The sequence below is a fragment of the Schistocerca serialis genome, chromosome 1, assembly GCF_023864345.2.
Source record: "Schistocerca serialis cubense isolate TAMUIC-IGC-003099 chromosome 1, iqSchSeri2.2, whole genome shotgun sequence".
In the NCBI taxonomy this organism is placed as follows: Eukaryota; Metazoa; Arthropoda; class Insecta; order Orthoptera; family Acrididae; genus Schistocerca; species Schistocerca serialis.
In genome coordinates, this window is record NC_064638.1 from 424,610,140 (window position 1) to 424,624,731 (window position 14,592).

Consider the following 14,592-nt stretch of genomic DNA (forward strand, 5'->3'; position numbering starts at 1 on the left):
GAAATCTGTAATTATTGACACTTGTTCAATTACCCGAAAGTTCCTAAATGCAATGTAACATATACCGTACAGTTAAAAGGAAGTCACGCTTGATCAAGGTCCGCGTCACCTTCCATTTTTAACCAGACATAACGTCTGAGACAAGAAAGAAATAATAATAATAATAATAATAATAATATTCATAGGTGGTCAGTAACATCTTTAAATTCATCGTATTGAATACCATCTCTGAACATCACCAGCATCTAAAATTTAGTGGTCCCCTAATGTGGACCTGTGCATAGGTGACTTTTTGTCAAATAAAAAATGTGTTTCTTGTTATCGCCTCTAAAATGTTGTGTACATAGTTTTTTAACACTCTTTATATGTGGTGTGAAAATGGAATCACATCCACTATGTGTAGTATATGGCTGCGAGCTGTGGTGTGTGTAGTGTAGTGTAGTGTAGTGTAGTGGTCTGCATCACTGCCTGGCATGCTGCGGATCACTAGTTCAGGCTTGACCACTAGCAGTTATATATTATTTTGTATTTACAATTTCTGGGAGGTTCTTGAAATATCTTATGTATGTAATTCATAATCCCTGGAATATTTGGTATTTGTATAAATACTAGTGTTTTGGAATATTCTGTGATTGTAAAAATAGCTGCACTCTTCATCTGGAAGTCAATTCTGTTCTGGCTGTACATTGGTTCAGTAACAACAGTGCTTCTAGTGCTAAGTGTTGTGTTTCATTGATGACTTTACCTTCAGATCTGGACTGACTTGATTGTTTTTGTATGTACGTGCTTCTGATTGGAGGTTTGCGGTAACAAAATGGAACACTTACAGCCATCCTTATCATTTTATCTATTATATGGCTAGCAGTTTCAGTGCTTCAGTACACCATCTTCAGACCTTAATTGACACTGAAGGGATTAACTCCAATAATATACCCAGTTCCATCAGTGGAATATATGAACTGGTTTTACATGCATATACTAACTGGTTTTAATATTATTGTTGGAGACACAATATTGTTGTTACAGATAGTCTGTGAAAGCCAGTTCATTGGCATTGGCAATTGATGGAATGAGGTATACGATTGGAGTTAACCCCTCAGCGTCAGTTACAGTCTGAAGATGGTGTACTGAAGCACTGAAACTGGTAGTTTTATAATAGATAACATCGTAAGGACAGCTGTAGGTGTTCAGTTTTATTACGTGACTGACTTGATTATGAGTTCGACATGACATTGTTTGGTGGAGATGCCAGTTCGTTCAAAACATTTACATCACCAGGGCTCCAATTAGGTAATGTAAAAGCTGTTGCCTACATGAGCAGGAACCAGAATATAAGCAGTACATTATTTGTAAGCATCATATATTTAGGAGACCAATGGATTCCAGAATAGTAGTAAGTCAGTTACACATTGGGTATCTATCGGTGTTTCCCAGAGAAGCCGGTCAGAAGCCAACAGAATGACCGAAGGAATTCAACAGAGTTGCCGGATGCAATAGGTGGGATGACATGATGTGTTTCGCTAATGTGTTCTTTTACCTGGATGGCTTAATCCATCCGTGGTTCTGAGAACAATGACAAGCTCAATAGGTGGTACAAATTCCAGGCCAAATTGAAGAAAACATTCTGTGACAATCTGCAGCAAGTCTGCTTAGTGGAAGAAAAACTGAAGAACAGGCCCATCATCAGGGGGAAACAACACAGTCCTGCATATGGAATGTTTTGGTATTTTGCAGCACTGTGAATCTGAATATAATATTAGCTGACAAAGTATCTCATCTGATGAAAGGAGTAGAAGAAGACATGTACCAAGCACATCTGGTAAAGGATGTCACAACAACAGAACAACTCAGTGGTCCCAGCACATTAAGGAAATGCAAAAGAAAATATTCGTTAGAAAGAGGTATGATCATCTCCTAAATGTCGTTCCTTTGGCAGTTGTAAATGACCACCGTGAGCTTGCCTTTCTCACAATCCTGGTTATAAGAGAAAAGACACAGCTTTTTATGGCAGCCAGAACTGATTGACCGAGTATGCAAGAGACACTAACCTTTAATGTCAACTTAGTATGTTAGAAGGTAATAAACAGTATTGAAGAAAAAGAATATCAATCTTCAGCACTGATCTCCACCACCAGTCAAACATGTCATGAAGAATGGACTTGGCCAAATTATCCTTATGCCACCACCGTCACTTGACAACTCAGCATTGAATCAACACAGGTACACTCAACTCTTCCATCAACTAAAAAGCCCTGCAGAATAACAGACATTTGGAGGACAACAGGCTGGTCTGTTTTCACAATGGTCGCCGTGGACATGTTGTGCCCTACTGCAGAGAAAGAAGGTGAGCTTTCAACGATTATTACGCTGCAGGACATCAACCACCACAACACTCCAATTAATGCCAGTTCACTGCAGACGATTATAACAGGTGCTCATTGCCATACCCTGGACAAGGTTGCTCCCCAGTACACAATAGCTGTTCCTAGCTATTCCCCTATCATCGTACAGTGGTACCAGCTGCTCACCTAGCTGCCAAATTCAGGAAAACAAAACAAGGTGACCATTTATGGAGGTGAGGCTTCCACAGATGAACAACAGTTAACAAGATGACAGTAAATCTCATTGACATCGTCATCGTCGGACAACCAGTCAGGCCGCTAGTGGACTCCAGGGGCTTCTCTTCCTGTGTTGTCAAATACTTATGATAGCCAGGTGAATAACAATACATTCAGTAATATGAAAATGGTTGTGCTGAAAGTTGCAAATAAGAGTCTTTCAAATTTGTCATTTGAACAGATTGTAGACTTTTTGCTGGCATCACAAGCGGTCATAGAGTGCATAAGATTAAGAGTTCCAGATTCATGAAACTATCGCAACAAGCACACAGAGCAAATATTTCTCTGGACAGTTGTCCGCCATTGAAGACACGGTTTTCCCGCCTTCGTCAACGAATTGAGTGCCAGTTATCAGTTGAAATACTGAGCTAAACTGTGAAGCTATTGTTGATTGCAAAAAGCTGCTGAGGCTAATAAAAGAAATGCATGTGCCAATGACGCAATCATAGTCATTGGAGATGGCCAAGGAGAACTTCGCATCACTAATTGTCACAAGCACCATAAAAGTAAGTGTGCGGCAACAACCAGACAAATCCAAAAAGTGCAGATTAGTGCCAATGACAAAGAATCATACTCTGCTACCAGTACAGACAACACAAAGGAATAAGCTTCTATCAAACTGCCAACAGGGTTTGGCCCGGTCAAGGACCAATGTCTGTGAATGATAGCCATTCTATGTATGCATTCGAATAAGGAGTGGAGGATAGGCAGACCAAGTAGCCTCTCATAAAACACTGTATCTACTCTGGGGATCATCCACCAAATAGCCAGTGCTAATATAAAGTGTCGCCAGCTGAAGAACAGATAATTTGGGGGAAAGAGGAGAAGATACTACAAGATAAAATCAGTGAAACTCCAGTGTCCTTGGTACTCCCCTGTGGTCCTTGTGAAGGAGGAGGGTGGCACATGGCATTTCTCTGCTAACCATTGACACCTGGACAAAATCACGAAGCAAGCATTCTGTCCATTGCCAAGCCTTGAATACACCCTACTCTGCTTGAAAGAGAGGAAGTATTTCTCAACCACGGACATGCAGACAAGCTGTTAGCAAATCAAAGTTGATGAGGCTGACTGGGAAAAGACTCCCTTCATAACTCATGACGGACTTGGAATTTTAAGTTGTGCTGTTTGGACTCTGTAATGATCCGGCTACTGTCATACATATGATGGACAACTTGCTTCAGCACCGTAAATTTATGAAATGTTTTTCTGTCTGGATAACATTGTCATTTTTCTGAGGCCTTTCAAAGAATAAGTTGCCTAACAATTGTGTTTAAGTGTGTTCAGGCTGGAGAGCTCCACCAGAATCTGAAAAAGAGCCACTACCTCATCCAAGAAATAAAAATCTTGGTGCACGTAGAGAGTGGTGATGGAGTATGTCTCAATCCACAGAAAATAGGAGCAGTTTGAGTCTCAGGTTTTCATGCTCCTTGGCACATTTGTGACATCAGAAGTTTTCTCAGCATGTACTCATACTGCCAATGTTTCAGAACAGACTTCTGCACTGAGGCATATCTCTTGCAAGAACTTCTCCAGGGAGAAGACAAATTCAGAAATGCTTTATCTTCCCATTGCTGAGCATCAATGTCATTTAATGAAGTGACGATTGAGATGATGTCCATGTTGCTGTGTTCTATCAAAGGATCCCCTAAAAGATAGTCAGCATCTTTGGTCCCCCCCCCCCCCCCCCCACCCGATCGGGTTTTGTATGCCCCTGTGACAACATAATCCTGAAGCCCCAGTGCCCATCTCATTAGTTGACCTGATAGGTCCTTTAGGCTAGTCAGCCAGCAGAGAAAATGATGGTCCATCACAATGTTGAATGATTTGTTGAATAAATATGGATAGAACTTGTAGGTGGTTCAAACGACTGTAAGACACTTTTTGTCATTAGCAGAGTAGTTCTTCTAAGACTTTTAGAGTTCTTTGGAAGTGTAAGATACCACTGTTTCAGCACCTTCCTGAATTTGTACTTGAACTGCACCTATTCCAAAACTACCAGTGTTGGTGTGAAGTTTTGTCTCAGCATTCTCATTGTACAATGCTTCAATTGTAGAAGATGTTGGCACCTTCATAAGGACGAGGAAAGAGCTGTCTTGCACCTCAGTCCAGGAAAAAAAATGGTGACCCATCATCAAAAAACAATGGCACTGAAACAACATCCGTGTTCTCCGAATGAAGCCATACTACAGTTCAGAAGGAGAGATCGATAATGGAAGATTCAAGGATTGTGAAGCTCCAATGAGAGGAGCTACCTTTGACATTCGTTATAGTGAAGAGCATGAAATCATGTGACCAGAGTGCAACGATCTGTCAGTGCCACCATAAAGAGGACCACTGACAATATCCAGATATTGGATGATGCAGTTGGCTCCAGTGACAATGGGACACTGTTTTTCTAGGAGAGGTAGCAATACCGCAAGCTGTGGTGTGGGTTGCTGTCTGGCATGCTGCAGGTCACCAGTTCAAACCCGACCACTAGACCACTAGGAATTATTTGTTATTTAGTATTTATAATTTCGGAAAGGTTCTTGAGATATCATATGTTTATAAAGCATGTACCATATATTCTGGAAAATTCTATGTTGTTATAAACACCAGCGTTTTGGAATACTCTGTGTTTGTGGAGATAGCTACAAGCTCCATCCAGGAAGTCATTCTGTTCTGGCCATGCAGTGGTGTTGGTAACAAACATGCTCCTAATGCAAATGCTGTGTTTCATTGAAGCCCTGCCTTAGGATTTGGATTTGATTGTGGTTAACAATATTGATACTTGCCATGCTCCTAACAGGGATTTGAATGTAAATAGGCACATAATTTGCACTAATTGTGCCTAAACAGCATGTGTTAGTTTTCAGTTCTCACAAACACAAGTACTCACCTGTAGGCAAGGCAAACTGGTTACCTGGCCAGAGTGGCAACATCATCGTGCTTACGCTTGAGAAGCAAGGAGGGGATTGGTTCAGTGTCAGTGTCAGTAACATTACCTTCCCAGATGAGGTCGCTATTTTCCACAGCTGTCTCTGTTCGTTGTCTGCTGTTAGTTATGGATGATAATGCTGGATGTTTGTTCAAATTTGTGCAGACTAATTTTATAGTATTTTCAGTTTCCTCATCAAAGTATCACACCTCCAGTATTTATATCTCATTTTTTGGCATGATATGCAGCCTTTCTAGTTTTACTAGTATCACAACAGTACAAGGTAATCTTACACCAGGGGAAAAAAAAAGAAAAAAACTGATCGTGGTATCTAGTGTTTGGCTAGTAAGGCTGATCTCCAAGGTTTGGATTTCAGTGAACTCTTCACATTTTTCTCTGGTGAAAAGGTCTGGAAGGAGGTCCACCCAGCCATTTGAGATCAACTGAAGAAGCTGCTTTACTATAAAAGCAGCGAAATTGACAAACAAGTCAATGAAGTAGCATTACACCAAAGGGCTTGTACTCATTTATTTATTAGTAGTGGTAGCACTTGCTGTTATTTTTTTAAAGATGCTTGAGGTATTACGACTATGGATCTCGTGCTTTCAGTATTTCTGACCACTTCTGTAGGAGTTAGATTTATATGGTGTGACAGCAAAAGGAAGTGAACAATTTTCATGTAAAATTCTGTGATTGGAATCAAGAGAAGTAGCTTGTTGCTTGTTAATTAATGCCAGAAGTTTGACTTTCCTTGTTTCTGTGTATTTTATATTTTTCTGTTCATTTATACATGACAGTCCAAAGTTTTCCTAATATAATTATGGAGAAGTGAGCACAAAATGAAACTCTGCGTTTATGACAGCGAAAAGTTGCCTGCCATTGTCGTTTGACAATACTTTCATGCACTAACACTGTGCAGCATTTATCAACAGTGTAATGTGTATGAATCCATTGTTCATCTAATAGGCCAGTTTTTCTCAGTTTCTTTGCTTGCGTGGAAGTTTCTACTACGGCCAGGTAGCAGTTAACCTTGCTGAGTAATACAGTGTGTATGCTGATTGGTTGTCTTTACATATTTCATTGTTTGTATTCAGTCCCTAATTTTCCACTGTTGATATACTCTGAACAGTTGCATAGTTCCCAGTTATGTCTAAGCAACAAGACATTTTTTTGTGTGTGATGTGTGTTATATTTAATCTTTCTTCTATACTGTACTCGTTAATGTAAAACTTGATGTTAGACCTGGCTTTAGAACAGTTTAATCTAATTTCAGATAAATGTGTAAATCCTGAAACTAAGAGACCATATCCGGTCTCAATGATAGAAAAGGCCATGAAAGATGTCCACTTCTCTGTGAAACCTAACAGAAATGCCAAACAGCAGGTATGACTACGACTTTTTTTTTCCTATAGATTTGAATGGCCATTTGATGAACTGTATTAGTTTAAGGAGTGTGTGAAAAAATTTTGTCTGAGTAGATTAATAAGACAGCTCATCTGGAAAATATGAAGTTTAATAGAAATTAGAAACCTGAAAAAAGAAATCAGTAATGATTATTGGTACTATTATTATTATTATTATTATTGCTACTACTACTACTACTACTACTACTACTATTACATCAAAAACTAAAGTTCTTCTTTCTGCCTGAAACGGCTATAGACATCAGGTAAAATTACCATCAACTCTTGATATAGGGATCATGTGTGTACTTTAAGTTGCAAAAGGAAAGTGTTCCGACTACGAATACAAAGAAGCACATGGTCATAAAAGAGATACAGTTTATTGGGTCATAGAATGACATCCACAAGAATACAATGGAAGTATCCAGAATGAGATTTTCACTCTGCAGCGAAGCGTGCGCTGATATGAACTTCCTGGCAGATTAAAACTGTGTGCCAGACTGAGACTCGAACTTTGGGGCTTTGCCTTTCGCAGGCAAGTGCTCTACCAACCGAGCTACCCAAGCACGACTCATGACCAGTCCTCACAGCTTCAATTCTGCCAGTACATTGTCTCCTACCTTCTAAACTTCACAGAAGCTCTTCTGTGAACTGTGCAGAAATAGCACTTCTGGAAGAAATGACATTGTGGAGAAATGGCATAGCCACAGCCTGGGGGATGTTTCAAGAATGAGATTTTCACTCTACAGTGAAGTGTGCGCTGATATGAAACTTCCCGACAGATTAAGACTGTGTGCCGGACTAAGACTCTAATTCGGGATCTTTGCCTTTCGTGAGCAAGTGCAAGGTTCGCAGAAGAGCTTTTGTAAAGTTTGGAAGGTAGGGGATGAGGTACTGTCAGAATTGAAGCTGTGAGGACGGGTCGTGAGTCGTGCTTGGGTAGCTCAGATGGTAGAGCATTTGCTGGTGAAAAGCAAAGGTCCCAAAGGTCCCGAGTTCGAGTCTCGGCCTGGCACACAGTTTTAATCTGCCAGGCAGCTTCACAATGGAAGTAGTTTACATGTCTTGAACACTTTTAACAACTGAGGGCCCAGAGAGCCTGCATGCCCATATAAAGATACTATCTACATCAGGTGTTGCTGGTGTATTGCTGCATGCTCACAGGGGACCTGGTGATGGCAGTTGGTGTCCGGGGAGGTCCCTGGTGGCTTGGGTAGTGTTGGGCATGCCGTTTGATTGGCAGCATGCACTATGCTTGCTGTAGTGGCCCTACTTAGGTCTTCTGTGGGCTTTAGATGTAGTAACTGTTCTTCTTCTACTGCTGCTTATCCCTTAATGGATGTTGGCAACCAAATGTTGCATCTTTCTTCTGTGAACAGCAGTATGTAGTAGCTAGTCTACACTTCGTAATCCTGTCCACTGCTTTATATTGTCCAACCAGGACTTTCTTCTTCGTCCTTGTCTTCTTTTTCCTTCAGTCTTCTCTTCTATTATTAACTGCAGAAGCATATATTTGGTGTTCCATAGTGTACATCCTAAGTGTGCAGCTTTTCTTCTTTTAAACACTGTCACCATTTCTTCCTGCTTGTTCATTCATTCCAGTACTTCGGTGTTGGTTATTCTTGCAGTCCACGGTATTTTAAGCATTCTGCGATAAATCCACATTTGAAAGGCCTCTAACTTCTTCGTTGTTGTCATATTTAGTGTCCATCCTTCAGAGCCATATAGAAGCACGGCCCAGAAGTAGCATTTTACAAATCAGACTCTAAGGTTTAGGTCTAGGTCTGTGCTTGTAAGAATATTCTTAAATTTTATGTATGTATTTCGGATGTTCTCTATGCGATATTTTATTTTCAAGTCTGTTTGCCAGTCTTCACAAAGCTAGGTTCTGAGGTATTTAAACTTGTTGACTCTTTATCACAGACCCTTGAAATCGTAGATTTGCATCTTTAAATGAGTCGGACTCTCTTGTGTCAATCATAAAATTAGTCTTTTTGATGTTAATATTCGTACCTAGAGTACTGCTGTAATCTTTTACTATGTTGACGTCTTGTTGAAGGTCATATAAATTATCAGCTATCCATACCGTGTCATTAGCATAGCGAATGTTGTTGATACACACTTTGTTGACATTTATGCCTTTTTCAACATCAAGTGCCTCCTGAAAAATACACTCAGAGTATAAGTTAAATAACAGGGGTGACAGTATGCATCCTTGTCGGACTGCTGTACTTATGGCTCATAAGACTAATGAGTCTGTGATCTTCACATCTTCTCGCATTCCTCTTCGTTGGTAAGGAAATGAAAGTTGATAATAGCCATTTGGCAGGGTAATGACCAGTGTCGTTAATTTTGTTACACAGTTTATGTAAGATTTTTATACCTTTTTCATCAAGGAGTTTAATAAGTTATATTGGAATTTCATCAGGTCCAGTGGCTTTATTGGTTTTTGATGGCTTTCTCAATCTCTTCTTTCATGATTGGAGGTCCTGTTAAACTTTTGTTCCTAGAAGTCTCAACATTTGGTCTATCATCTGAAAAGAGGTTCTTAATGTAGTCTTCCCATATCTCTTTCTTCTCAGTGGTATTTAAAACTATTTTTTTTTGTTGGTTAATAAGGAGATGTTTTTTCTTCTATAAATCTCAGCAGTTTCTTTTGACTTTTTATGTAAGCTAAAATCGTCAAGTGAAGCTTGCAAGATTTCAATTTCTACACATTCATATTGTAGCCATTCATTTTTTGCTGCTCTAATCTCTGATCTTATGAGTTTCTGGATTTTATTGGACTTAGTTTGATCTAACTGGGCTTTATACCTTTGCTGTTCATCCAACAATGAGAGAATTTCATCAGCCATCCGTTTCTGTTTTCGATCTCTTGTTTTGTGTCCTATTTCTTTCAAGCAGTGGTTAGCATAATGTTTTTCATCTCTTCCCATACTCTGGTACTGTTTTCTTGGCCAGTCAGAGGTTTCATTGTCTCTGTTTTATTGTTGATGTCCTTGCTGACTTCACTTCTTAGTTCAGGCAGTTTGAGTTTTTCATAATCTATCTTCCTTTGTTGAGTTGTTTCTTTTTTGTGTTTTACAAGTTTTGTTTTTAGAGAAGCTACTAGTAGTGTGTGGTCAGATAGAACATCTGCTCTAGGATAAGTGGATGCTCTTGTAACTGAAGTCCCAAAACTAATTATAGTCTATGTGGTTCCAGACTATATTGTCTGTTAGTAACTGTTAACCTAAGTTACTACAATTCTCCTTCCTTGCGCGCGCGCGCGCGCGTGTGTGTGTGTGTGTGTGTGTGTGTGTGTGTGTGTGTGTGTGTGTAGGAGGGGGGATGGGGAGGGGGAGAAGGAGGAGGAAAGACCAGACATGGACTCACTGTCCGTGATGCTGTGACTGAAGAGACAACTGAAGAGACACCCACAGCGGTGTCGAGGGCCGCCCAAGAAGTTCCTAATCTGCCTGGACCAGCGTGTATGACCAAAAGTGAGTGGACAACCCTTGCCACACATGGACTCTATGGCAACCAGTGGACAGGACCGGCAATCAGGGTGGTGGTGGTGGTGGTGGTGGTGGTGGTGGTGGTGGTGGTGGTGGTGGTGGGCGGGGGGCGGGGGGGTTGTATAGGCATTGGAATCCACTGCAAGGGGTACCAGCCCAGGCAGTGATGATGGGATTGGAGAGGAGGGACTCGGTGATACTTTTGACCCCCATTGGCACATTCTGTCAGAACTTAAAACATATGAGAGCCTCATCGGCTGAGAAATTTTCAGTGTACTTGCTCATCTGCATCGTAAAAGTTCGAGCAAGGCATTCCGCCTTAACGTTCGACTGCAGGTTGAGGGGAGGCACCCTGACATGGTGATGCTATTGTATGTACTAAAGTCCTTGAACGATCACACCACGAACTAAGGACCATTGTCTGAAACCCGAATGCAATACAAGCTCTCTATGAAAAATATCTTTGACAGTCTTGTTTGCTTTCACAGATGGACAACAAGAAAAAGCATAAACTGCCAATAACTAGAAAGTGTCTAAAAATGACCTGTGAAATCAATGTGGGTTTTTTCCGGAGGCAGTATAGGGGCTGCTTGATGGCACAGGCACATGCGGCAGGCTGCTACATGGTGTTCCACCTCCTGATTGATGCCCAGCCAAAACACATGCTCGTGCACCAACAGTTTTACACAAGAGATCCCCCAGTGTCCCTGATGAAATAAGCGGAGAACAACTCCCACCACACAGCCATTGGAACCACAACAATAGGGTGGTAAATCCTTCCATCAACGGGAGAATAATGCCATCCAAAAGGGAGAGCTGACAGTGCAACGCATAAAAATTCCAAAGCAGGTGTGCGGGGTAGCTGTGCTGCCTGAGACGTCTTCCCCCTGTCGGAGGTTCGAGTCCTCCCTCGGGCATGGGAGTGTGTGTTGCCCTTAGCGTAAGTTAGTTTAATTAGTGTGTCAGCCTAGGGACCAATGACCTCAGCAGTTTGGTCCCATAGTCCTTACCACAAATTTCCAATTTCCAAAGCAGGTCCGTTGCCCGGCCTGGTGCACAGTCAAGCCACCCATGTTGTGCTATGCATACGATGTATCAGAGCACTAAATCCACTGCCACAGCAATGTGGGAACTGGTGATGAGGAAGCCATCCACTGTGTTCCGTGCCTCTGTATCCAGTTGAAAACAAAGTAGTTCCTCTTGGACAAATGAGGGGTCAGGGCCCATGGGGAGCCAGAACAGAACATCTGCATTTGCATGTTACAATGTGGGATGGAAATGGATCTCATAAAGTACCGGGACAAAGACAGAGCTCAATGCTGAAAACAGTGTGTGGCTTTTTCCGATAAGGACACTGAAGAGCTAAATAGGGAAACCGCACACTTAAGGTCAGTAATTAAATAAGATTTTGCACCATACAAGAACACAATGAATTTTTCAAAAGACACAGACAATAATGATACTTTTTTCCCACTTGAAAATAATTTTGCTGCTGAACCAAATTAAGTGTTTCAATGCAAAGGCTACAAACTCGGAGTCACCTAAATGGGGACTGCTCCCACCCCGTAGTGAGACGTGTGTGGCCATGACCAGATACCTGCAGGGTTGAAATGTTGCAAGACAAGGAGTGGGGCAAAGACTAACCTTAAGCTGCACAAAAGCACACTCACAGACTGAAGTCTGAACAGAAGGAGCTTTTTTTTGGAGCAACAGATAAAGTTGTGATAGTACTCCACTTCGCTGAGGAATGCCCAAAGTTCTTGTAGATTAGACAGATGGGGCAAAGCCGTAATGGCAGCAACATGTCGCTCCATGGGGTGCACGCCCTGCCAGGAAATATCATTAACCAATTAAATAATGTAAGAATGGAAAAAGTGAGACTTAGTGATGTTACATTTGTTGCCTGCAGCCTGTGGAACAGTTAACAGAGAAAGGAGGTTACATAGACAATCCTCAGATGTGGCACCTGTCACAACAAGGTCAATGTAGTAAATGCAGTGAGGGATAAATGTCGTAAGCCGCTCCAAAAACATATGACCGTAAAAAGAGGGATAATTTTTTGGATCATGGAGTGACATCCAAAAGGATACAATGAAAGTAATTTACTCTTCTTGAACAAATTTAACAACTGAGGGCCACCCAGAAACCTGTGCATGCCTTTACAAAGACATTATACAATCAGGTGTCACTGGTGTAGTGCTACGTATGCATGGTGGATCGAGTGATGGCAATAGGTGACTAGGTTGCCTCTGGCAGCAGCCTCACCTAGTCAGAAATGCGCTGTTTGATTGTTGGCATACACCATGCTTGCAGTAGTGACACAACTTAAGTCTGCTGGAGCGATTGGTCTAGTAACTGGTTGGTTACTACAGAAAGTCGGACGAAATAGGTTCATAGAGGAAAAATCTTGATTGGACCGTTTACTGCTTATTGCAGGTACACACTTCATTGTACTTTTGGATTGTCCCACTTTCCTGATATTGTGCGGGTGCTTGGGTGACAGGAGCTAATAGGATAAGTTTTGCGAATCATCACCCACTTCCCCCTCCTTCCATAGTAATTGTCAAGTTTTTTAGGTAGTGCTGTATTGATAAATGGTTAAAGGATATCAGCAAGTACTGGAATGTACTGTTAATGGTCATAGAAAGAAGGCTGTCAGGACTGGATGACATAGCTTCTGGCAAATCTTTTGGGTATAACGTCGTGGTCCACGACACTCCTCTGTTCCTAACATTTCGCCCAGATCTGAGCTGGACATCTTTGATGTAAGTTTTATCTTTGACAAGGATCATATCTGCTTATCAAGTGTAACTCCAGCCACAACCATTTTTCTATGGTATGTATGACACTCTTATAAGTCTGACCGATCAGTTGGCAAGACTCAGTGGAGGAGAAATGCCTGTGAAGATGTCCAGTGCAGTTCTGGGTGAAACCTCAGGATCAGAAGATTTTTGTGGACCACGACCTAAGGTTTACGAGCAGTTCATAGTCAAGCACACATTTGAGAAGGGACAGAATGGGGAAGGGGGTGAAATAGGGGATGAAGAGTATTTTAAAAAACATAATGTCACTATTAAGCCAGTTTTGAAGCTAGACTTACAAAAATTGATATTTGGTTTCTTACTCAGAAATAAAGAAATATGTTCCAGCATTTTTGAAAATTTAACCTGATGGGTGTGAAATAGTGGGTGAAAACTTTTTTTGAAAATATATCATTATTAAAGAACTACTTAACTATTTTTAAAACTACATCTATGAACATTAGTATTTGACTTCTAAGTTACAAATAAGAAAATTCCTAAGGGGGTGAAATAGGGGATGAGATTTCTTATGAAAATATTTTATTATGAAACAGTACTATGAAAAGTATAGTTGCTACTCACCATATAGTGGAGATGTTGAATTGCAGATAGGTACAACAAAAAGACTGTAAGGAGGAGGCTGGGGATGGGGAGGGATAGCCAGGTAGGGTTGGGGACATTGAAGAGCTGCTGGGGAATATGCAGGGATGAGGTGGAGAGAGGTTGGGGCAGCTAGGTGCAGTTGGGAGGTTAGATGGAGGGCAGGAAGGGGGGGGGGGGCGTAAGTGGAAAAGAAGAGACGTAAAAAGACTGGGTGCAAGGGTAGACTAGAGGGCTATGTAATGCTGGAATGGGAACAGGGAAGGGGCTAGATGAGACAATGACTAACGAAGGTTGAGGCCAGGAGGGTTACGGGAACATAGGATATATTGCAGGGAGAGGTCCCACCTGCACAATTCAGAAAAGCTGGTGATGGAGGGAAGGAACCATATGGCACAGGCTGTGAAGCAATGAGTGAAATGAAGAATGTCGTGTGGGGTGGGTTGCTCAGCAACAGGGTGGTTCAGTTGTTTCTTGGACGCAGTTTGTCAGTGGCAACTCATGCGGACAGGCACAGCTTGTTGGTTGTCATGCCCACATAGAATGGTAGCACAGTCCCAACCTTCTCCTTACTCCCACACATTTGCCTCTCTCATCATGTACTGCTGCTGCTTATAGTCTCGCTTCAGCTGCTAGAGACTGTGGTCATGTATGTGTGAGTTGCATTTGTGTGTGTGTGTGTGTGTGTGTGTGTGTGTGTGTGTGTGTAGGGCGGTCTGTTTTTGACAAAGGCCACATTGGCCGAAAGTTTAT

General features: G+C 41.5%; 1 protein-coding gene across 1 annotated transcript in view; it reads left to right on the top strand.

The window, feature by feature from the left end:
- LOC126472194 (ribosome maturation protein SBDS) overlaps positions 1 to 14,592 on the top strand; it is a 56,843-nt gene that overhangs the window by 26,342 nt on the left and 15,909 nt on the right. The window contains exon 3 of the mRNA XM_050099919.1: positions 6,812 to 6,921. Coding sequence (XP_049955876.1) covers positions 6,812 to 6,921 — 110 coding nt within the window. The remainder of the gene's footprint in view (positions 1 to 6,811; positions 6,922 to 14,592) is intronic.